Here is a 24,898-nt window from a genome sequence, read left to right as displayed (position 1 = left end):
ACAACATGTGGGCATGCTAAGCTCTAACCATGCTGAGATATTCTATATTCTATTCTATTCTCGACCTACAGGATCCAAAGGGATCTATCTGAGTCCATGTATTACTCTGGTTATGTTGTCTATCTCACCTGAAGTACGTAGTCGAGGGCCAGGTGTCTGAAGCACTTCCTGGTGATACTGAGTGTTCCGGTGGCCTCCTCCACCTCGTGGGGCTTGTTCCTGGGAGCCTGGCGTTCTTCACCTGGGCTATCTCCATGTCTTCACGCATGCGGTCAAATTGCTTCTTGGTCTCCTTGAATTTACGGACATCCCTGAGAATGAGAAATTGGGGATGACAGTGAGATTGGGTTTAACAAGAGACACTTCATGTGATTCCTTTAGTTGTACCTGACCAGATAACAGGGGTAAGTGGAACACATGGTTGGGAATGACAATACTGTTTGTGGTTGGACCATTCACCAAGGATAATTAAGTTTGTTAGATACGCGTGTTCCTTATTCTCCCTGCCAGTTCACCCCAGCTTTTCCTGGGAGGTTAAGACAGAAACAGGACCAGGGCCATGACCCCTGACTTTTCCCAGGTAAAAAGGTCCTGAGACTGGGGATAGTCTGTCTGCTTCACACCTATGATGTTGTCCACCAACACCATAAATCAGTAAAGCTTCCAGGCCAAACAAGGAGACGTTGGGTGTGTGAGAAATGGTCTCAAGCTACATAGTTATATAGGAGAGACAGCATGAGACAACGTTGTTTTAAACTTACTCTTTCACAAAGTTGTGCAGCTGCTGCTTCACAGATCTCTGGGCTTGATCGAACAGAATCTGAAACACAAAAGGAGCTTCCATTAGCATGTGTTGGTCGCAAATGTGGAGTTAGAGGTTTTGAGCATGTATGTAACTTATTTTGTGCCCACAAATGTAGATCCTGAGAGGTTTCTGATTTTACAGTGCTGTTGATCATCCTTCAGTAACATACAATCTCAACCAACAGGGGGCGATACAGGACTGGATTTATAACATGAATTCTCAAATTAATTCAATGCAAATACAAATTGAGATCACCCTTTCCACGCATACAAGTATTGTGAAACGAATAACACACGTGCTGACAAACACACTCACATACACTACACCTCAAATCCTCTCTTTCATTCAAAATCCACCCTTTTCCTCTCTTATTCTAAGGCGATTGCTGTTTTTCATTTTTACAATCATAATAGTTCATATAATCACAATTCAGCTTTCACATCAATACATGCCATGCTGCGGCTGCAGTAAAATAGGTTACTGGGGCAGGGAGGGAGGGAGGGAGAAGGGGAGCGAGATAAGGAGAGGGAGAGGAGGAAGGGAGCGAGAGCGGGAAAGGGAGGGGAGGAAGAGAGCGAGAGATGGAAAGGGATGGGAGGAAGAAAGCGAGAGAGGGAAAGGGAGCGGGAGAGGGAGGGGAGGAAGGGAGCGACAGAGAGATGGGAGGAAGGGAGCGACAGGTGGATGGGAGGAAGGGAGCAAGAGAGGGAGAGGAGGGAGGGGAGGAAGGGAGCAAGAGAGGGAGGGAAGAAGGGAGCGAGGGAGTGGAGTAAGAGAGAGTGAGCGGAGGGGAGGAAGGGAGCGAGAGAGGGAGTGGAGGAAGAGAGAGAGGGGAGGGAGAGAGAGAGAGGGAAGGTCGTGAGAGGGAGAGGGAAGGGAGGAAGGGCGCAAGAGGGGGAGAGAGGGGAGGAAGGGAGCGAGAGAGGAAAAGGGAGGGGAGGAAGGGAGCGAGAGAGGAAAAGGGAGGGGAGGAAGGGAGCGAGAGAGGGAGTGGAGGAAAGAGAGAGGGGAGAGAGGGAGAGGGAGAGGGAAGGTAGCGAGAGGAAAAGGGAGGGGAGTAAGGGCGCGAGAGAGAGGGGAGGAGGGGCGCGAGAGAGGGAAAGGGAGGGGAGGAATATAGCGAGAGAGTGAAGAGAGGCTTTGGGTACAAATGTGACGGCACTACTGAATCTTTACCACAGCTACAGAACAGTACATGGTGAAGAGAGCAAATTGTTATTTTCTGGCTTTGCCCATAACACAATTGAATTTGATGTCCGTGTTTAGCGATTAGCAGGGTTAGGTCAGAGGTAGGGTGGATGGTGGCCCATCCTCTCTCTGATTGAGGGACAAAGTGATTGGCAGCTGGGAGATTGGCTGTGTCCGGATTAGAAAGCAGATTTGGGATGAATTTTAGGAGACCGTGTAAAGAGGATTGACCAAAGTAAACCCTCCTTAACCACATACAGTAACTACGGCACATGATTTGAACACGGCATTGAGTGATCTTAGTACACGGAAAATAACATACCTGTGGATCAACATACAATTACAATGACGTCACAAGATCATTTTCTTAAGACTTTTAGACCACATACGTCAGCATGGCAAACCTAACACCACCACGAGCCATGTCATTTTCATCAATTAACACCAGAAGTTGAAACCACAATGCTACAGAGTACTGATGTAAATCACTAGGTATTTACACTGTTTTATTACTCTATAAACTTCACTGGGTCCAAAGAAGGCAAGAGAGAGAGAAGGAGAAAGAGAGAGAAGGAGAAAGAGAGAGAAGGAGAAAGAAAGAGAAGGAGAAAGAGAGAGAAGGAGAAAGAGAGAGAAGGAGAAAGAGAGAGAAGGAGAAAGAGAGTGAGAGAAACAGAGTGAGATAACGAGAGAGAGCAGAGAAAGGAGAGAAAGAGGTAGAGAGACAGAGAGAGGAGTGCACCAGAAAAGTCCTTCCTCAGGATCTAGTGCCCCACTTGATTAGCAAAAGAAGGAATTCCTTCTTTTTTTTTTACACAAGAGTCTGCCACATCCAACCAGCCATAAATATGCTAATCAGAGTTAGGCCTCTGCTTTTTGTGCTTCTGACCCTTCTAAAGGTTTGTAGGATCGCTCTCAAATGAAGCGGTGTCTTAGGAGGCGGGTGCCGAGTTTGGCAAGACAGAGGGAAAACACTAAACAGCAACATCTCTCTCTGTCTCTGTGTGTGGCGATTGTTCTGCTTCGTCTCATCTAAGATCATAAGCCACAAAACAGCAAGTGAGAATTGAAATATTGTGCAACCAAGAAATCTCCCAGACACTCAATCAACAAGGCCTGTAGGGCCTGGACATAAACACTAGTGGTTGACAGAGTGGCCACCCTCATGGAATGTCCATCTGACATGTTGATGGATAGCCTGGGGGAGGATTGAAGTGACTGCTTGCTCTGCGTCAGTAACCCACAGAGTTTTAACTAGAGAGGTTTGTAGTTAACATGCCTCCAGGTTGCTCACTGTGTGTGTGTGTGTGTGTGTGTGTGTGTGTGTGTGTGTGTGTGTGTGTGTGTGTGTGTGTGTGTGTGTGTGTGTGTGTGTGTGTGTGTGTGTGTGTGTGTGTGTGTGTATAGACTGGACACAGAAAAGTGCTGATGGGTTTCCTAGCCTGGCTCAGCTCAGCGGTAGGGTTGTGTTGAGTAGCCTGGCTCAGCGGTAGGGTTGTGTTGAGCAGCCTGGCTCAGCTCAGCGGTAGGGTTGTGTTGAGCAGCCTGGGGCATTCCCGGGCTGCTTTGCGGCAACAGCAGCCTGTGGTGACAGCAGTCTGTGTGTAGCTGCTTTGTGGTGACAGCAGCCTGTGTGTAGCTGCTTTGTGGTGACAGCAGCCTGTGGTGATAGCAGCCTGTGTCTAGCTGCTTTGTGGTGACAGCAGCCTGTGGTGACAGCAGTCTGTGTGTAGCTGCTTTGTGGTGACAGCAGTCTGTGTGTAGCTGCTTTGTGGTGACAGCAGTCTGTGTGTAGCTGCTTTGTGGTGACAGCAGCCTGTGTGTAGTTGCTTTGTGGTGACAGCAGTCTGTGTGTAGCTGCTTTGTGGTGACAGCAGCCTGTGTGTAGTTGCTTTGTGGTGACAGCAGTCTGTGTGTAGCTGCTTTGTGGTGACAGCAGTCTGTGTGTAGCTGCTTTGTGGTGACAGCAGTCTGTGTGTAGCTGCTTTGTGGTGACAGCAGCCTGTGGTGACAGCAGCCTGTGTGTAGCTGCTTTGTGGTAACAGCAGCCTGTGTGTAGCTCCTTTGTGGTGACAGCAGTCTGTGTGTAGCTGCTTTGTGGTGACAGCAGTCTGTGTGTAGCTGCTTTGTGGTGACAGCAGCCTGTGTGTAGCTGCTTTGTGGTGACAGCAGTCTGTGTATAGCTGCTTTGTGGTGACAGCAGCCTGTGTGTAGCTGCTTTATGGTAACAGCAGCCTGTGTGTAGCTGCTTCATGGTGACAGCAGTCTGTGTGTAGCTGCTTCATGGTGACAGCAGCCTGAGATGACAGCAGCCTGTGTTGACAGCAGCCTGTGTGTAGATGCTTTATGGTGACAGCAGCCTGAGATGACAGCAGCCTGTGTTGACAGCAGCCTGTGTGTAGCTGCTTTATGGTGACAGCAGCCTGTGTGTAGCTGCTTTATGGTGACAGCAGCCTGAGATGACAGCAACCTGTGTTGACAGCAGCCTGTGTGTAGCTGCTTCATGGTGACAGCAGCCTGTGTGTGTGGAGGCAGAGCGGCTGGAGATAAATTGTCTTAATTAAGCCAAGATGACACAGGTGCTCCCTGTGTGAGGAAAGAGAGACTGTCATCTGCCGACTGGGGAGAGGTTCACTGATCCATCTACCAAAACAGAAACAGGGGTGGTGGATAGAGTTTCTATGACTATGACTAGAAGAACAGGGACAAGTAAAACACATATCCTGTATGTCCTGACAGTAGACATCTAGAACCAGGGTATATACAATGGGATCACAACAGCTCTTAGCATATTTGTTCCAATCATATAAGGTTGGATATCTTCCACCCACTCTGTCTGCACCAAGCAATCCAACTCCTACTGTACTTAGCTAGCTTAATCTATTTTGCAGTGAAATGCTGTATAAACTAGAGGTAGACCGATTAATCGACATGGCTGATTAATCCGGGATGATTTCATGTTTTCATAACAATCATAACAGACCACCTGTTATGCGAGTGCAGTAAGAAGCCAAGGTAAGTTGCTAGCTAGCATTAAACTTATCTAAAAAACAATCAATATTAACATAATCACTAGTTAACTACACATAGTTGATGATATTACTAGGTTCACTAGCTTGTCCTGCATTGCCTATAATCAATGCGGTGCATGTTAATTTATCATCGACCACAGCCTACTTTGCCAAACGGGTGATGATTTAACAAAAACACAATCGTTGCACAAATGTACCTAATCATAAACAAAAATTCCTTTCTTAAAATCAATAAACAGTAGGATATATTTTTAAACGTGCATATTTAGTTCAAATAAATTCATGTTATCAGGCAATATTAACTAGGGAAATTGTGTCACTTCTCTTGCGTTCATTGCACACAGAGTCAGGGTATATGCAACAGTTTGGGCCGCCTGACTCGTTGTGAACTAATTTGACAGAAATGTACATAATTAAGACATATCATTGAAGGTTGTACAATGTAACAGCAATATTTAGACTTAGGGTTGCCACTCGTTCGATAAAATACGGAACGGTTCCGTATTTCACTGAAAGAATAAACGTTTAGTTTTCGAAATGATAGTTTCCATATTAATGACCAAAGGCTCGTATTTCTGTGTGTCTATGATTTGATATTTTATAGAGCAGTCTGACTGAGCGGTGGTAGGGAGCAGCACTGTTTATGACTTCAAGCCTATCAACTCCAGAGATTAGGCTGGTAATACTATAGTGCCTATAAGAACATCCAATAGTCAAAGGTATATGACATACAAATGGTATAGAGAGAAATAGTCCTATAAAATCCTATAATAACTACAACCTAAAACTCCTTAACTGGGAATATTGAAGACTCATGTTAAAAGGAACGACCAGCTTTCATACAGTGGGGCAAAAAAGTATTTAGTCAGCCACCAATTGTGCAAGTTCTCCCACTTAAAAAGATGAGAGAGGCCTGTCATTTTCATCATCGGTACACTTCAACTAAAAAAAATCCAGAAAATCACATGAGAAGAAAAAGTATCCTCTGTCCTCCACTCATTACCTGTATTAATGGCACCTGTTTGAACTTGTTATCAGTATAAAAGACACCTGTCCACAACCTCAGTCACACTCCAAACTCCACTATGGCCATTAATACAGGTAACGAGTGGAGGACAGAGGAGCCTCGTAAAGAAGAAGTTACAGGTCTATGAGAGCCAGAAATCTTGCTTGTTTGTAGGTGACCAAATACTTATTTTCCACCATATTTTGCAAATAAAGTCATTAAAAAAAATTGTACAATGCGATTTTCTGGATTTTTTTTTCCATTTTGTCTGTCATAGTTGAAGTGTACCTATGATGAAAATTACAGGCCTCTCTCATCTTTTTAAGTGGGAGAACTTGCACAATTGGTGGCTGACTAAATACTTTTTTGCCCCACTGTATGTTCTCATGTTCTGAGCAAGGAACTTGAACATTATTTTTATTTATCTATTATATATATTTTTTTTAAAGTGTTAATTCAGTATTGTTGTAATTGTCATTATTACAAATATATATATATATAAATTGGTCGATTTAATCGGTATTGGCTTTTCTCGGTCCTCCAAAAATCGGTATCGATATCGGCGTTGAAAAAACATAATTGGTCGACCTCTAGTATAAACTAACCATAACACTAACTCTCTGCATGGAAAGGTTGCAGGAATGCTTTTGGTGTAATGCTAGAATCCCTCTGTGTCCTCTCATCCATCAACAGTTACCATGCCCAAGAGACCAGGGGCCTCGTTTAGAAACTTTGCGTACGCACAAAATATACCCCAAAACATATTTTCAGAAATGGCGCATGCAGATATTTAGTGTTAAATTTATGCAAAGTTGATAAATGAGGCCTCAGATCTTGTCATCCCACTTGAGAATTCTACTAACGTAGAGAATCCAATCTAAATGTAGCAGAATCCCCCTCCCCTGGACCAGGATCTAGAGAATCCTTCCTGGCTGATCCTTACAGGGAACGTGAAGGGGTGCTTTGTCTACAGCTGCCAGCTTCACAGCTCTGGATGGTCACATTTGCTGTACCCCTGCTGATTATCCAGGGAATGTGTGCAAATAAATACTGGTAAGTAACTGTTTAATTACATTAAGACTTGGCAATAAGCCCCCACAGTCTCTTTCCCAGCCTCTCTCCCCCAGTCTCTCCTCCACTCAACTCTCCCCCAACCTCTCCCCTGCAGTCTCTCCTCCACTCTCTCTCCCCATCTCCCCCAGTCTGTTTCCCCCAGTTGTGCCTAACCTGTCTCCCCCATCTCCCCCCACCCCCCCACAGTCTCTGCCCCACCAGTCTCCACTTCAGTCCTGTTGATGTTAATGAGACTTTTCCTATAGTACACGATCAGCATCCTGTAGTCCATGATCAGGTTGAAAAGTGGGGGAATTGACCTTCAAGAAAGTGTGCTGATTTGCAGATGGTCATAGTTACACGACCACAGAGGGTCAGGACAGCCATCAAATAACAGAGAAAAAGAGACATTGAATGATTTGTGAATGAAATGTTGCTGCATGTTGAATCATTTAAAGCCAGGTCAGACTGACCCCCTAGGCTTGTGTTAGAGGGAATAGGAGACCCAAGCGAGGCCTAAATGCCGGTCTATGTTAGCATTTCAAGATGTGATGAAATCACTGTGCTCAGTGCTGCCTGGTCCCTATGGACATACAGTATCTGGACTAGAGTATGTGGGGACAGTTGGGGAAGAGGGGCACACACACACACACGAGACTTACCATGTGGTAGTTGACTATTTCCTGGAGGCTCTCCCCACACTTCTCCAGGCACTCCTGCAAGGAAAACAAGACACAATAGCTTTAGAATATTGTATTACAGCATATTAACAAGATTAGAGACAGAGAGATTCAGTTCACTTTGCTAATGCTGCTATGCCAAGTCCAAGAGCCACAAAAAAATAGAAGAGTGCAAATTTGGATTAATTGTATTTATGAAAGTAGCTCATTTACACACACAAATAGTCAAATTAAGTTTAAATTGGTCAATTTTACTGGTTGACACTAACATTTTTAGTAAAAAGAGGATTGTTTTGTTATTGTACAACATTAAGAGAACAAAACTAAGGGAAACATCACTGGAGGCCAGGCTCTTTTATATTTTTACAATGAAAAATGACAAATAAGAGCAGCATTGATCCTCAGAATTAGACATAAGGGTAAACCTATTGGGGAGCCAAGCACTAGCAGTCCTTAATGTTGGTGGACAATCAGCTCTTCGGGTGAAAGTACTGGAGACGCTGGTCTTGAAGACCTGGCCAAGACGTACTGTAGTAAGTCCCCACTCCAGGCCTGATTCCTCCTCTGACACTGACTAATCCATTAGTAGAGTATTCAGGTTTACACACAGACTTGCTCAGGCATGCGGTCAGAGAGCAGGAAAGCACCAACCACTCCCAAGACTAAGCATTAAGTAGAGAGCCCATGACATTCAACCAAATGTTTTATAAACTCAACAAAAAAAGAAACAGCCCTTTTTCAGGACCCTGTTTTTCAAAGATAATTTGTAAAAATCCAAATAACTTCACAGATCTTCATTGTAAAGGGTTTAAACACCGTTTCCCATGCTTGTTCAATGAACCATAAACAATTAATGAACATGCACCTGTTCACCCACGACTGCGTGGCCACGCACGCCTCCAACTCAATCATCAAGTTTGCGGACGACACAACAGTGGTAGGCTTGATTACCAACAACGACGAGACGGCCTACAGGGAGGAGGTGAGGGCCCTTGGAGTGTGGTGTCAGGAAAATAACCTCACACTCAACGTCAACAAAACTAAGGAGATGATTGTGGACTTCAGGAAACAGCAGAGGGAACACCCCCCTATCCACATCGATGGAACAGTAGTGGAGAGGGTAGCTAGTTTTAAGTTCCTCGGCATACACATCACAGACAAACTGAATTGGTCCACTCACACTGACAGCGTCGTGAAGAAGGCACAGCAGCGCCTATTCAACCTCAGGAGGCTGAAGAAATTCGGCTTGTCACCAAAAGCACTCACAAACTTCTACAGATGCACAATCGAGAGCATCCTGGCGGGCTGTATCACCGCCTGGTACGGCAACTGCTCCGCCCTCAACCGTAAGGCTCTCCAGAGGGTAGTGAGGACTGCACAACGCATCACCGGGGGCAAACTACCTGCCCTCCAGGACACCTACACCACCCGTTGTTACAGGAAGGCCATAAAGATCATCAAGGACATCAACCACCCGAACCACTGCCTGTTCACCCCGCTATCATCCAGAAGGCGAGGTCAGTACAGGTGCATCAAAGCTGGGACCGAGAGACTGAAAAACAGCTTCTATCTCAAGGCCATCAGACTGTTAAATAGCCACCACTAACATTGAGTGGCTGCTGCCAACACACTGTCATTGACACTGACCCAACTCCAGCCATTTTAATAATGGGAATTGATGGGAAATGATGTAAATATATCACTAGCCACTTTAAACAATGCTACCTTATATAATGTTACTTACCCTACATTATTCATCTCATATACATATGTATATACTGTACTCTACAACATCGACTGCATCCTTATGTAACACATGTATCACTAGCCACTTTAACTATGCCACTTTGTTTACTTTGTCTACATACTCATCTCATATGTATATACTGTACTCGATACCATCTACTGTATGCTGCTCTGTACCATCACTCATTCATATATCCTTATGTACATGTTCCTTATCCCCTTACACTGTGTATAAGACAGTAGTTTTGGAATTGTTAGTTAGATTACTTGTTGGTTATCACTGCATTGTCGGAACTAGAAGCACAAGCATTTCGCTACACTCGCATTAACATCTGCTAACCATGTGTATGTGACAAATAAAATTTGATTTGATTTGATTTGAAGACACTGACAGCTTACAGACGGTAGACAATTAAGGTCACAGTTATGAAAACATAAGACACTAAAGAAGCCTTTTCTTCTGACTTCTGGAAAAACACCAAAAGAAAGATGCCCAGGGTCCCTGCTCATCTGCATGAACGTGCCTTAGGCATGCTGCAAGGAGGCATGAGGACTGCAGATGTGGCCAGGGCAATAAATTGCTATGTCTGTACTGTGATACGCCTAAGACGGCGCTACAGGGAGACAGGACGGACAGCTGATCGTCCTCGCAGTGGCAGACCACGTGTAACAACACCTGCACAGGATCGGTACTTCCGAACATCACACCTGCAGGACAGGTACAGGATGGCAACAACAACTGAGTTACACCAGGAACGCACAATCCCTCCATCAGTGCTCAGACTGTCCACAATAGGCTGAGAGAGGCTGGACTGAGGGCTTGTAGGCCTGTTGTAAGGCAGGTCCTCACCAGACATCACCGGCAACAACATCGCCTATGGGCACAAACCCACCGTCGCTGGACCAGACAGGACTGGCAAAAAGTGCTCTTCACTGACGAGTCGCAGTTTTGTCTCACTGGGCGTGGCGATCGGATTTGCGTTTATCGTCGAAGGAATGAGCGTTAGGAGGACATCCTCCTCCCACTGGTACCCTTCCTGCAGGCTCATCCTGACATGACCCTCCAGCATGACAATGCCACCAGCCATAATGCTCATTCTGTGCGTGATTTCCTACAAGACAGGAATGTCAGTGTTCATGGCCAGCGAAGAGCCTCAATCCCATTGAGCACGTCTGGGACCTGTTGGATCGGAGGGTGAGGGCTAGGGCCATTCCCCCCCAAAATGTCCGGGAACTTGCAGGTGCCTTGGTGGAAGAGCGGGGTAACATCTCACAGCAAGAACTGGTACATTGGGTGCAGTCCATGAGGAGGAGATGCACTGTAGTACTTAATGCAGCTGGTGGCCACACCAGATACTGACTGTCACTTTTGATTTTGACCCCCCCTTTGTTACTGGGACACATTATTCCATTTCTGTAGTCACATGTCTGTGGAACTTGTTCAGTTTATGTCTCAGTTGTTGAATCTTGTTATGATCATACAAATATTTACACGTTACATTTTCTGAAAATAAACGCAGCTGACAGTGAGAGGACGTTTCTTTGTTTACTGAGTTTAGTAGTATGTACATAGGGAGACAAGTTATGTGATGAGCCTTAAATATCCAGAAAACATAGATGTACCGGTATGTGTAGTATGTGATAGATGTTCAGTCAGTGTGTACAATAACAAGGTTATGAGGCTGTAACCTAACCAATAGATGAGTGTTGAATAGACTTGAAATTGGACTTTATTCTGGATCCAACTGAACCTCACCGAGATCATCTCATCCTTCTTGCATTGTTGGGACAGGTCCCGGATTCCATTCACAAAGAGTTTGTTGGCGCTGACATAGGCCTTCCCTGCCTCGATCATCCCACTGCATAGCTTCACCAGCTAGGGGAGGAGAGAAGAGAGAGGAAGACAGAGAGAATCACTGAGTGTGTGTGTGGGGGTAAGTAGAGGAAAGTAGGGTCTGTATACAGAACATCAAAATATATATCTCGCTACATACAAGTCGATTCCATTCTTAAATACTGTGTACAGTAGAGGGACTTTCTCTGGCTTGTAAATGGACTGGTGAGATCAAAACCTTGAATGGGCCGTCCATGTGATTATATCACTGAGATGCTCTTGCAACATACCATATTTTTCCCTTTCCACAGCAAATACCTGCATCATATTCCCACCTAACCCCTTTCTACATTTAAAAACATGCTCACCACACTTGGTGATTACGTCCTACGCTTGGCTGCATGTTGGTTTTAGCCTCCTCCAAGATCATACTGTATCACCCACGGTAATGTGTGGTGGGGTGGAGAACATTCTCACATGTTAACCTGTGACATAAGAATGCAACTAAACATGCATGTCATCAGTGAGGGGGAAATGTGGTCCAGGACTGGGGAATTAAAACCAGAGTGTTTAACTGTGAAGACTTGTTGGTTATAACCACAAAGATACATCTATCAACTGATGTATCTACTCTATGGTTTAGCATAGGACAGGATCTACTGTAACTGCCAAAATACTCTTCCAATCCACATACTGACGAATACACAGAAAGATCACAAGTCACATTACTACACTGAACAAAAATATAAACGCACCATGCAACAATTTCAAAGATTTACAGTTCATATGAGGAAATCAGTCAATTTACATAAATAAATTGGATTTGGATTTCACATGACTGGGAATACAGATATGCATCTGTTGGTCACAGATAGGGTTAAAAAAAACAGTCAGTATCTGGTATTGTCACACCCTGATCCCTTTCACCTGTCCTTGTGCTTGTCGTCACCCATCTTGCCCATTATCACCTGGGTATTTATACCTGTGTTTTCTGTCTGTCTGTGCCAGTTCGCCTTGTTTGCCAAGTCAACCAGCGATTTTCTCTCAGCTCCTGTTTTTTTCCGCCAGACTCTCTTTTTCTCATCCTCCATGTTTTGATCCTTGTCTGTCCTGACTCTGAGCCCACCTGCCTGACCACTCTGCCTGCCCCCGACCTCGAGCCTGCCTGCCGCCCTGTACCGTTTTGGACTCTGCCCTGGCTATGAACTCTTGCCTGTCCCCGACCTGCCTTTGTCTATCCGTTGGATTCTAATATATAGGCAGAGCTCAAACCATCTGCCTCCTGTGTCTGCGTCTGGGTCTCGCCTTATGTCGCTATAGGTATGGATCTGATCACGGTATCTCTGTGCATTCAAAATGCCATCGATAAAATGCAATTGTGTTCATTGTCCGTAGCTTATGCCTGCCCATACCATAACCCCACTGCCACCATGGGGCACTCTCTTCACAATGATGACATCAGCAAGCTGCTCGCCCACACGACGCCATACACGCCATCTGCCCGGTACAGTTGAAACCGGGAGTCATCCGTGAAGAGCACACTTCTCCAGTGTGCCAGTGGCCATCGAAGGTGAGCATTTGCCAACTAAAGTCAGTTATGATGCTGAACTGCTGTCAGGTCAAGACCCTGGTAGGATGTTGAGGGTGCAGATGAGCTTCCCCAAGATGGTTTCTGACAGTTTGTGCAGAAACTATTGGGTTGTGCAAACCCACAGTTTCATCAGCTGTCCGGGTGGCTGGTCTCAGACGATCCCACAGGTAAAGAAGCCGGATGTGGAGGGCACGTGTAGTTACACGTGGTCTGAGATTGTGAGGCCGGTTGGACGTACTGCCAAATTCTCTAAAACGACATTGGTAAAGAAATAAATGTTAAATTCTCTGGTAACGGCTATCACGCCCTGACCTGAGATATCTCTGTTGTCTTTATATTTTGGTTAGGTCAGGGTGTGACTAGGGTGGGTATGCTAGTTTTTGGATTGTCTAGGGTTTTTGTATTGTCTAGGGTTTTTGTATGTCTAGAGTTTTGTAGGTCTAAGGGTTTTTGTATATCTATTTTGGTCTGATATAGTTCCCAATCAGAGACAGCTGTTTATCTCTGATTGGGGATCACATTTAGGTAGCCATTTCCCTTTGGTGTTTGTGGGATCTTGTTCTATGTTTAGTTGCCTGTCTGCACCATTCGTATAGCTTCACGTTTCGTTTGGGCTTGTTTGTTTTGTTTTGCTGAGTTTCAGTTTTATTATAAACATGTGGAGCTCTACTCATGCTACGCCTTGGTCTCATCTTTATAACGAATGTGACAGAAGATCCCACCAAAAACGGACCAAGCAGCGTGGCCAGGAGCTGACATCATGGACATGGGACGAGATTTTGGACGGTAAAAGATCCTGGACGTGGGTGGAAATCATGGCTGGAAAGGATTGCCTACCATGGAAGCAGGTGGAGATAGTGCAGGAGTGCAGGAGGAACTACGAGGGGACACGGCTAGCACAGAAGCCCGAGAGACAGCTCCCCCCCAAAAACAATTCACAGCCCAGTGCGTCCTGTGCCAGCGCCTGCATTTGCAGGGCGAAAATAAACATCCAGCCAGGATGGGTTGTGCCAGCTCTACGCTCCAGACCTCCAGTGCGCCTCCACAGTCCAGTACGTCCTGTGCCTCCTCCCCACACTCCCTGAGGTGCGTGTCTACCGCCTGGTGCCACCTGTACCGGTCCCACACACCATGCCTCCTGTGCGCCACCACTGTCCAGAGGTCTGTAATTTTTATCATAGGTACACTTCAACTGTGAGAGATGGAATCTAAACCATAAATCCAGAAAATCACATTGTATGATTTTTAAGTAATTAATTTGCATTTTATTGCATGACATATGCTTTTCTGATGTATCAAATACTTAACTTAATATTTGGTACAGAAACCTTTGTTTGTAATTACAGAGATCATAAGTTTCCTGTAGTTCTTGACCAGGTTTGCACACACTGCAGCAGGGATTTTGGCCCACGCCTCCATACAGACCTTCTCCAGATCCTTCAGGTTTCGGGGCTGTCGCTGGGCAATATGTACTTTCAGCTCCCTCCAAAGATGTTCTATTGGGTTCAGGTCTGGAGACTGGCTAGGCCACTCCAGGACCTTGAGATGCTTCTTAAGGAGCCACTCCTTAGTTGCCCTGGCTGTGTGTTTCGGGTCGTTGTCATGCTGGAAGACCCAGCCCCAACCCATCTTCAATGCTCTTACTGAAGGAAGGAGGTTGTTGGCCAAGATCTGGCGATACATGGCCACATGTATGTCATGCAATAAAATACAAATGAATTACTTAAAATCATATAATGTGATTTTCTGGATTTTTGTTTTAGATTCCGTCTCTCACAGTTGAAGTGTACCTATGATAAAAAAAATACAGACCTCTACATGCTTTGTAAGTAGGAAACACTGATGATTTTGCAGGTTTTCAAATACTTGTCACACTGTTTAACTGCTGACAACTGAACTTTTGACATGTTGCCTAATATATGGTTCACTACAATGTTTGTTGTTTCTTTCTACATTCGCAAGACATTGAATCAAGGCCAGCCTCTCTCACTCTTACCCTGCTCGAGATACTCTTCTCAAGAAAAGTGCCATTTCCTAACAGCTGCTAGCCAGATTCAACTCAGGGCTGGCCAACCAACCCTATCCTCTCATGTTAATCACTCAAAGCCCTGTAGAACTGGGAGTGAACTGGACGCGGGCTGCCAGTGTTTTCTGTTGAGAGAGTCCTACCTGTTTCCCTACGGGAGGGAAAATAAAAGGTGGAAGAGACAGGACTAGTGGTTTGACAGTTGGGTTCATGTTGGTGTACAGTAATGCCCTTATTCTGTGTATTGTGGCAGTACACTAGTGTTTTGACAGTCATGTTGGTGTACTAGTGGTTTGGGCTTCTGGTGAGAGGTAACATTGTTGAGGCAAATTCAAACCCATATGAGTAACTTGGATATAACACTTGATATATGGTTCTCACGTATGTTTATTACTCAACAGTTAATACCAGAAGATGTAAGCTACAGTATGTATGAACTATATGCTAACCACCATATCATGACACCTGACGAGCCAAATAGCCTTTTACCCTCACATACTGTCAAACAGAAACATTCTGCACTTTTCACCGTCATTGCTCATTTGGAGCCCACTGCAGGATACCAACAGTGATGTTAGTGAAGCAGCAGACTAACCTCCCGACACATAATTCACGGTCAAACAGAACAGATGGACTCGTGGCATCATGAGCATTAACACAAAGCATCAGGCTCCCTCGTTTAGAGCATAACCCAAAGCATCAGGCTCCCTCATTTAGAGCATAACCCAAAGCATCAGGCTCCCTCATTTAGAGCATAACCCAAAGCATCAGGCTCCCTCGTTTAGAGCATAACCCAAAGCATCAGGCTCCCTCGTTTAGAGCATAACCCAAAGCATCAGGCTCCCTCGTTTAGAGAATAACCCAAAGCATCAGGCTCCCTTATTAGAGAATAACCCAAAGCATCAGGCTCCCTCATTAGAGGGTAACCCAAAGCATCAGGCTCCCTCATTAGAGGGTAACCCAAAGCATCAGGCTCCTCCGTTAGAGGGTAACCCAAAGCAACAGGCTCCCTCATTAGACAATAACCCAAAGCATCAGGCTCCCTCATTAGAGAATAACCCAAAGCATCAGACTCCCTCGTTAGAGGGTAACCCAAAGCATCAGGCTCCCTTATTAGAGAATAACCCAAAGCATCAGGCTCCCTCATTAGAAGGTAACCCAAAGCAACAGGCTCCCTCATTAGAGAATAACCCAAAGCATCAGGCTCCCTCGTTAGAGGGTAACCCAAAGCAACAGGCTCCTTGTTAGAGGGTAACCCAAAGCAACAGGCTCCCTCATTAGAGAATAACCCAAAGCAACAGGCTCCCTCATTAGAGAATAACCCAAAGCATCAGGCTCCCTCATTAGAGAATAACCCAAAGCATCAGGCTCCTCCGTTAGAGGGTAACCCAAAGCATCAGGCTCCCTCATTAGAGAATAACCCAAAGCATCAGGCTCCCTCATTAGAGAATAACCCAAAGCATCAGGCTCCCTCATTAGAGAATAACCCAAAGCATCAGGCTCCCTCATTAGAGAATAACCCAAAGCATCAGGCTCCCTTGTTAGAGGGTAACCCAAAGCAACAGGCTCCTTCGTTAGAGGGTAACCCAAAGCAACAGGCTCCCTCATTAGAGAATAACCCAAAGCAACAGGCTCCCTCATTAGAGAATAACCCAAAGCATCAGGCTCCTTCGTTAGAGGATAACCCAGTGCTTTGAAAGCCAGTCTTATGCATTCTAATGTTGTCAGCCCTCTTCCCTTTCCCCCGCCCTGCGACGTCACGTTTAGTCCACACAAACCTGAGCTGCTGAAACATTAAGCAAGTAATCTGAGTGAGATTCTGCTTTCCTTTGTAGTTGCACCCAGTACTCAGTGGTTTACAAAGACAAATTTACAACAAGCACACAATGTTATACTGATGGGTGAAAATGTACAATAGTAGGATTCTCCAACCTGTCTACTGGTCCTACTCAGATTGTCTAGATTGGAGGGCTGCATGCCACTTTGTTAATCAGTGTGTGTGTGTAAACTGGGCACTCTAGGCAGTAGTGTAGCAGGTTAAGAGGTTTTAGCTACTATCACCATCATCATTTAATCCTACCATAATATACAGTCCTGTATGTCTCTAATCTCATTTCATTAACAGTGCAGTAGGAGATGGGATGTACTGTAAACTAAAAATAACTTAAATATGCTGCAATGGATGTATCACATGCTTTCTATCAAAATAAAACCTCTGAGAACTAGAAGCCAACAGTTAGCAAGACAACAGTGGTTTAGTTAAGCAATAAGGCACGAGGAAGTGTGGTATATGGCCAACGCAGAGTGCCTGCATACAGCACTTAGCCGTTGTGATATGTTGGCCATATACCACTAGAACCTGAGGTGCCTTATTGCTATTATAAACTGGTTACCAACGTAATTAGAGTAGTTTTGTCATACCTGTGATACAGTCTGATATACCACGGCTGTCAACCAATCAGCATTCTGGGCTCGAACCAGCCAGTTTATAATATGTCTTATACTACACGGATAATAGGAGATGTAGGATATCTGAAAAGGCTTCCTGTGGATTGCTAAAAAGATAAAGAGATATTAAAACAAATATTTCGTACCTTGTCTAGTTTAGCTTCAATCTCTACCACCTCCGTCTCCACTTCATCAATGTTTGCCCTGCAAGATAAAAAACAGGACTTCGTTAGTACAGTAACATTGTATGTATGTATCATTATTTTTTCACTATATATACACACACACCACATATTTCCCATGTCCTTGGAAAGAGTGGGGGGGTTACATAAATCTTAGGCTGGCAGTGAGGTTCTTGGATCCGAACACAGACATGTTCAAGCCGAGACATACAGGCTGGTTTGGGAGTACTCTGGGGAGTGTTAACTGGCTAAATGAAAAAGAGATGCTGGCTGGGAACAATTGAACTCAGACATGAGAGTGACTGGATGTTCTGTAGAGCTGTGGTACAGTCGCACCACAAAAACCCCTCATCTAGTCACCGCCACCACCACACCCTAGAGCATATGGGAACCTCTACCTCTGCCATGCTGTGAAGGAGTGCCCTATCCTAGCCACAGCCCACTCCTAGCCCACACCACTGTTTATACATGCTTCAGCTGTGGGTGTGCACTGGGGCAGCTTCCTCAGAAGGCTTGGAGACCACATCACAGGGTGAGATGACTGATATAGGGAGGGATCGGGGAGGAGGGCTGTAATGTAATCATAACAGCTCAGTGAAACAGATCTACAGTATATCTGATACTTTCTCACTGTCTGCCCTGTGGGGCTGGGAAGGTTTTTGCTTGACTGGAGTCAGTCAGTGTAAATCAGAAAACACATCATAGCCTCTTCTTCCCTCTTAGCTCTCTGTGTATGTATCTCCATATTAGCAGCGAGCAGCATTAAGTCCCTTGCACGTTTTCCATTTGAACAAGAGGAGATAGAGAGAGCACTGCAGCACTCTCTCTCTCTGTGATGAAAGTAACTGTGTCATATATCGGCCATGAGTCGCTGCCAGGCCTGCTCCATCTCTCTCGCTTTCTTCCCGTCTTTCTCTCTCCCTCTTCTCACCCCATCTTTTTTTCCCTATCCTCTCTCCCTCCTCCTCGTCTTCCCCCTCCTCCTACTCCACCTAGATTAGGCCGGTTGGCTGACTCAGGCTACAGCATGCAAGTCTCAAGGCTCAGGGGGAAATACTGTAGGACGCCACGTGCTCTTGTCTTCCTCTCTGCTCCTACAGCCATGTGCTCTCGTCTGCCACGGTCTTCCTCTCTGCTCCTACAACCACGTGCTCTTGTCTGCCACGGTCTTCCTCTCTGCTCCTACAACCACGTGCTCTTGTCTGCCACGGTCTTCCTCTCTGCTCCTACAACCACGTGCTCTTGTCTGCCACGGTCTTCCTCTCTGCTCCAACAACCACATGCTCTTGTCTGCCACGGTCTTCCTCTCTGCTCCTACAACCACGTGCTCTTGTCTGCCACGGTCTTCCTCTCTGCTCCTACAGCCACGTGCTCTTGTCTGCCACGGTCTTCCTCTCTGCTCCTACAACCACGTGCTCTTGTCTGCCACGGTCTTCCTCTCTGCTCCTACAGCCACGTGTTCTTGTCTTCCTCTCTGCTCCTACAACCACGTGCTCTTGTCTGCCACGGTCTTCCTCTCTGCTCCTACAACCACGTGCTCGTCTGCCACGGTCTTCCTATCTGCTCCAACAACCACGAGCTCTTGTCTGCCACGGTCTTCCTCTCTGCTCCTACAACCACGTGCTCTTGTCTGCCATGGTCTTCCTCTCTGCTCCTACAGCCACGTGCTCTTGTCTGCCACGGTCTTCCTCTCTGCTCCTACAGCCACGTGCTCTTGCCTGCCACGGTCTTCCTCTCTGCTCCTACAGCCACGTGCTCTTGCCTGCCACTGTCTTCCTCTCTGCCCCCACAGCCAGAGTCTTTACTGTCACTTCTGTATGTCCATTCAACTGGACCATGTATGAATCCTCCAAACAGGGAATATTGGAAGAAGTTCATGGATTCCAACCATATTGCCTAATCAATACCAAACAGTCCTTCCTAATCAATACCATATGTCTGTGTTTTTATAACCTACAGTAAACCAGTGTTTCCCAACTCCGGTCGTCGAGTACTCCCAAAAGTACATATTTTTGTTGCAACCACGAACAAAAATATGTACTGTTGGGGGTACTGGAAGACCTGAGTAGAGAACGGATTCCCCTGTTAATGACCTAAACAGATTCCCCTGTTAATGACCGAAACGGATTCCCCTGTTAATGACCGAAACAGATTCCCCTGTTAATGACCTAAACAGATTCCCCTGTTAATGACCTAAACAGATTCCCCTGTTAATGACCTAAACAGATTCCCCTGTTAATGACCTAAACAGATTCCCCTGTTAATGACCTAAATGGATTCCCCTGTTGATGACCTAAATGGATTCCCCTGTTAATGACCTAAATGGATTCCCCTGTTAATGACCTAAACAGATTCCCCTGTTAATGACCTAAATGGATTCCCCTGTTAATGAACTAAACAGATTCCCCTGTTAATGACCTAAATGGATTCCCCGTTAATGAACTAAATGGATTACCCTCTTAATAAACTAAACGGATTCCCCTGTTAATGACCTAAACAGATTCCCCGTTAATGAACTAAACGGATTACCCTCTTAATAAACTATACGGATTCCCCTGTTAATGACCTAAACGGATTCCCTGTTAATGAACTAAACGGATTACCCTCTTAATAAACTAAACGGATTCCCCGTTAATGAACTAAACGGATTACCCTCTTAATAAACTATACGGATTCCCCTGTTAATGACCTAAACGGATTCCCTGTTAATGAACTAAACGGATTACCCTCTTAATAAACTAAACGGATTCCCCTGTTAATGACCTAAACGGATTCCCCGTTAATGAACTAAACGGATTACCCTCTTAATAAACTAAACGGATTCCCCGTTAATGACCTAAACGGATTCCCCGTTAATAAACTAAACGGATTACCCTCTTAATGAACTAAACGGATTCCCCTGTTAATGACCTAAACGGATTCCCTGTTAATGAACTAAACGGATTCCCTGTTAATGAACTAAACGGATTCCCCTGTTAATGACCTAAATGGATTCCCCGTTAATGAACTAAACGGATTCCCCTGTTAATGACCTAAACGGATTCCCCGTTAATGACCTAAACGGATTCCCCTGTTAATGACCTAAACGGATTCCCCTGTTAATGACCTAAACGGATTCCCCTGTTAATGACCTAAACGGATTCCCCTGTTAATGACCTAAACGGATTCCCCTGTTAATGACCTAAACGGATTCCCCTGTTAATGACCTAAACCTGTTAATGACCTAAACGGATTCCCCTGTTAATGACCTAAACGGATTCCCCTGTTAATGAACTAAATGGATTCCCCTGTTAATGACCTAAACGGATTCCCCTGTTAATGAACTAAACGGATTCCCCTGTTAATGACCTAAACGGATTCCCTGTTAATGACGGATTCCCCTGTTAATGACCTAAACGGATTCCCCTGTTAATGACCTAAACGGATTCCCCGTTAATGAACTAAACGGATTCCCCTGTTAATGACCTAAACGGATTCCCCTGTTAATGACCTAAACGGATTCCCCGTTAATGAACTAAACGGATTCCCCTGTTAATGACCTAAACGGATTCCCCTGTTAATGACCTAAACGGATTCCCCTGTTAATGAACTAAACGGATTCCCCGTTAATGAACTAAACGGATTCCCCGTTAATGAACTAAACGGATTCCCCTGTTAATGAACTAAACGGATTCCCCTGTTAATGAACTAAACGGATTCCCCTGTTAATGAACTAAACGGATTCCCTGTTAATGAACTAAACGGATTCCCCTGTTAATGAACTAAACGGATTCCCCTGTTAATGACCTAAACAGATTACCCTGTTAATGAACTAAACGGATTCCCATGTTAATGACCTAAATGGATTCCCCTGTTAATGACCTAAACAGATTTCCCTGTTAACCCATCCCGTTACCGGGATCATTTTAGTCAACAATCCACCTGGCGTCAGATTTCAAAAAAGATTTTCGGCGAAAGCATACCAAGCGTTTATGTAAGGACATCTCTCTCAGCAGACAAAACATTACAAACAGCTAGCAGCCAAGTAGATTGGTCACGAAAGTCAGAAAAGCAATAAAATTAATCGCTTACCTTTGATGATCTTCAGATGTTTGCATTCACGACTCCTAGTTACACAATAAATGTTCCTTTTGTTCCATAAAGATAATGTTTATATTCAGAATACCTCCATTTGGTTGGCGCGTTATCTTCAGAAATCCACAGGCTCGAGCGGTCACGACCGGGCAGACAATTTCCAAATAGTATCCGTAAAGTTCGTAGAAACATATCAAACCTTTTTTATAATCAATCCTTGGGTTGTTTTTACAATATATAATCAATAATATTTCAACCAGGACTGTAGCTTCTTCAATAGGAGAGAGAGAGAAAATGTCTGCTCCAAGCTGTTGTGCATGCAAAACGCTGCTGACACCCAGCCATCCAATGACGCGATGTGATCTTTCTCGCTCATTTTTTCAAAATAAAAGCCTGAAACTATGTCTAAAGACTGTTTACACTATGGGGAAGACATAGGAAAAGGAATCTGGTTGATATTTCCTCAGGTTTTCACCTGCAATATCAGTTCTGTTATACTCAAAGACAATATTTTGACAGTTTTGGAAACATTAGAGTGTTTTCTATCCTAATCTGACAAGTACATGCATATTCTAGATACTAGGCCTGAGAAATAGGCAGTTTCATTTGGGTATGTTTTTCATCCAAACATCAAAATACTGCCCCCTATTCTCAACAGGTTAATGACCTAAACTGATTCCCCTGTTAATGACCTAAACGGATTCCCCTTCGAGACGTTGAGGCTTACTGACCGCACCCACCTGTAATCCTACTGCAAGTAACTCATAATGTTTTCATAGCTGATGTCAGTTTTACATAGCCACGTTAATACATGATAACACCTGGGTCCCAGGCATCCTCAGCTCTGCTTTTGTGGAGCTATATTTTGCTCATGCCTCTGAGAGCATGACAGAGTTACTACCCTTGTAATGTCATGGTTCTTTTACTCTCCCATGTGTCTGCAATGCGTGATGCTTAAACGGTGACCCATTTTTAAAAAAAGCATTTGCAGTTTATTCTCTTATTCTTTCTGAAGTTTCTTAAAGACTTGTTATTCTTGTGACTGAGCATGTGTATGGTAAACACTCTTCCTAGTTCCTACAGTATGCCTTTTTCTAATCAATAATATTGTTATTAAATAACTATTGTTATTGGCAATAAAGGACAACAGTGAAGCATAGACAAGCTAGGTTGGACAGGGCTTTAGTTAAAAAACGTCCTGTATCACAGGTGCAGCGCATTTTCCCTCCTGTCCATAGCAGAGAACTAGAGTGGACCCCTGCAGGCAACACGTCTCTCCTCTGCAGTAGCCTAGCAGAGCTAACATGGAGTGGACCCCTGCAGGCAACACGTCTCTCCTCTGCAGTAGCCTAGCAGAGCTAACATGGAGTGGACCCCTGCAGGCAACACGTCTCTCCTCTGCAGTAGCCTAGCAGAGCTAACATGGAGTGGACCCCTGCAGGCAACACGTCTCTCCTCTGCAGTAGCCTAGCAGAGCTAACATGGAGTGGACCCCTGCAGGCAACACGTCTCTCCTCTGCAGTAGCCTAGCAGAACTAACATGGAGTTAAGTTCCTCGGCATACACATCACAGACAAACTGAATTGGTCCACTCACACTGACAGCGTCGTGAAGAAGGCGCAGCAGCGCCTATTCAACCTCAGGAGGCTGAAAAAATTCGGCTTGTCACCAAAAGCACTCACAAACTTCTACAGATGCACAATCGAGAGCATCCTGGCGGGCTGTATCACCGCCTGGTACGGCAACTGCTCCGCCCTCAACCGTAAGGCTCTCCAGAGGGTAGTGAGGACTGCACAACGCATCACCGGGGGCAAACTACCTGCCCTCCAGGACACCTACACCACACGTTGTTACAGGAAGCCCATAAAGATCATCAAGGACATCAACCACCCGAACCACTGCCTGTTCACCCCGCTATCATCCAGAAGGCGAGGTCAGTACAGGTGCATCAAAGCTGGGACCGAGAGACTGAAAAACAGCTTCTATCTCAAGGCCATCAGACTGTTAAATAGCCACCACTAACATTGAGTGGCTGCTGCCAACACACTGTCATTGACACTGACCCAACTCCAGCCATTTTAATAATGGGAATTGATGGAAATGATGTAAATATATCACTAGCCACTTTAAACAATGCTACCTTATATAATGTTACTTACCCTACATTATTCATCTCATATGCATATGTATATACTGTACTCTACAACATCGACTGCATCCTTATGTAACACATGTATCACTAGCCACTTTAACTATGCCACTTTGTTTACTTTGTCTACACACTCATCTCATATGTATATACTGTACTCGATACCATCTACTGTATGCTGCTCTGTACCATCACTCATTCATATATCCTTATGTACGTGTTCCTTATCCCCTTACACTGTGTATAAGACAGTAGTTTTTTTTGGAATTGTTAGTTAGATTACTTGTTGGTTATCACTGCATTGTCGGAACTAGAAGCACAAGCATTTCGCTACACTCGCATTAACATCTGCTAACCATGTGTATGTGACAAATAAAATTTGATTTGATTTGATTTGATGGAGTGGACCCCTGCAGGCAACACGTCTCTCCTCTGCAGTAGCCTAGCAGAGATAACATGGAGTGGACCCCTGCAGCTTTTAGCCTTCCAGATGTGTCTCTTTTGTGGTCGGGCTGGCTTGAGGGACAGCTGCTTCCCCTGGCCCCCAGGCCCTTCACGCCCATCGCCCCGTCTCACTGCACATGACTTCCATAATGGATGCGCACAGTGTCCCTAGGCTCGTCACCATGGTAACCATCCCCGAAGTGGGCCGCAGCAGTCACACTTCAGGGAGTGTGTAGGTTATATGACACAATATGGTGTTCCAGCCTCGACCACTTCTTGTGCTGAGTAGCCTTTAATCAATGGACCACTGCTGTTAGTAACTAATCAATACACCTTTACTGCCACTCAATAACAATAAACATGTCTATAGTTCTCTCACTCACACCACCAGGAAGTGCTATGTCCACCACATTGATGTATATGACTCAACACAGTGTTAAAGGTGTGAACTGATGTCTAGTGAAATATGAATGGAATAGGGCTGTCCCCGGCTAAAAATAATATTGGTTGACCGAGATTCATCTGTTCTTTCCATCAACCGAGTGGTCTAAATTTTAAAATGTGTACTTTTCCATATGTAGACACACACTATGTTTGAATAAAATCAACTACATGTAGGCTACTGAGCTTGTCTGATGCT

General features: G+C 45.0%; 1 protein-coding gene across 1 annotated transcript in view; it reads right to left on the bottom strand.

Annotated features, from left to right (window-relative positions):
- Positions 1-24,898, bottom strand: part of LOC124032186 (arf-GAP with coiled-coil, ANK repeat and PH domain-containing protein 3-like) — a 102,135-nt gene that overhangs the window by 37,247 nt on the left and 39,990 nt on the right. Inside the window, 6 exon segments of the mRNA XM_046344377.1 lie at positions 129-223; positions 226-311; positions 762-820; positions 7,747-7,800; positions 11,267-11,386; positions 17,556-17,613. Of these exon segments, the coding sequence (XP_046200333.1) occupies positions 129-223; positions 226-311; positions 762-820; positions 7,747-7,800; positions 11,267-11,386; positions 17,556-17,613 (472 nt within the window).

This window comes from Oncorhynchus gorbuscha, linkage group LG03 (genome assembly GCF_021184085.1).
Source record: "Oncorhynchus gorbuscha isolate QuinsamMale2020 ecotype Even-year linkage group LG03, OgorEven_v1.0, whole genome shotgun sequence".
NCBI lineage: Eukaryota > Metazoa > Chordata > Actinopteri > Salmoniformes > Salmonidae > Oncorhynchus > Oncorhynchus gorbuscha.
This window is presented reverse-complemented; position numbering and strand designations above follow the sequence as displayed.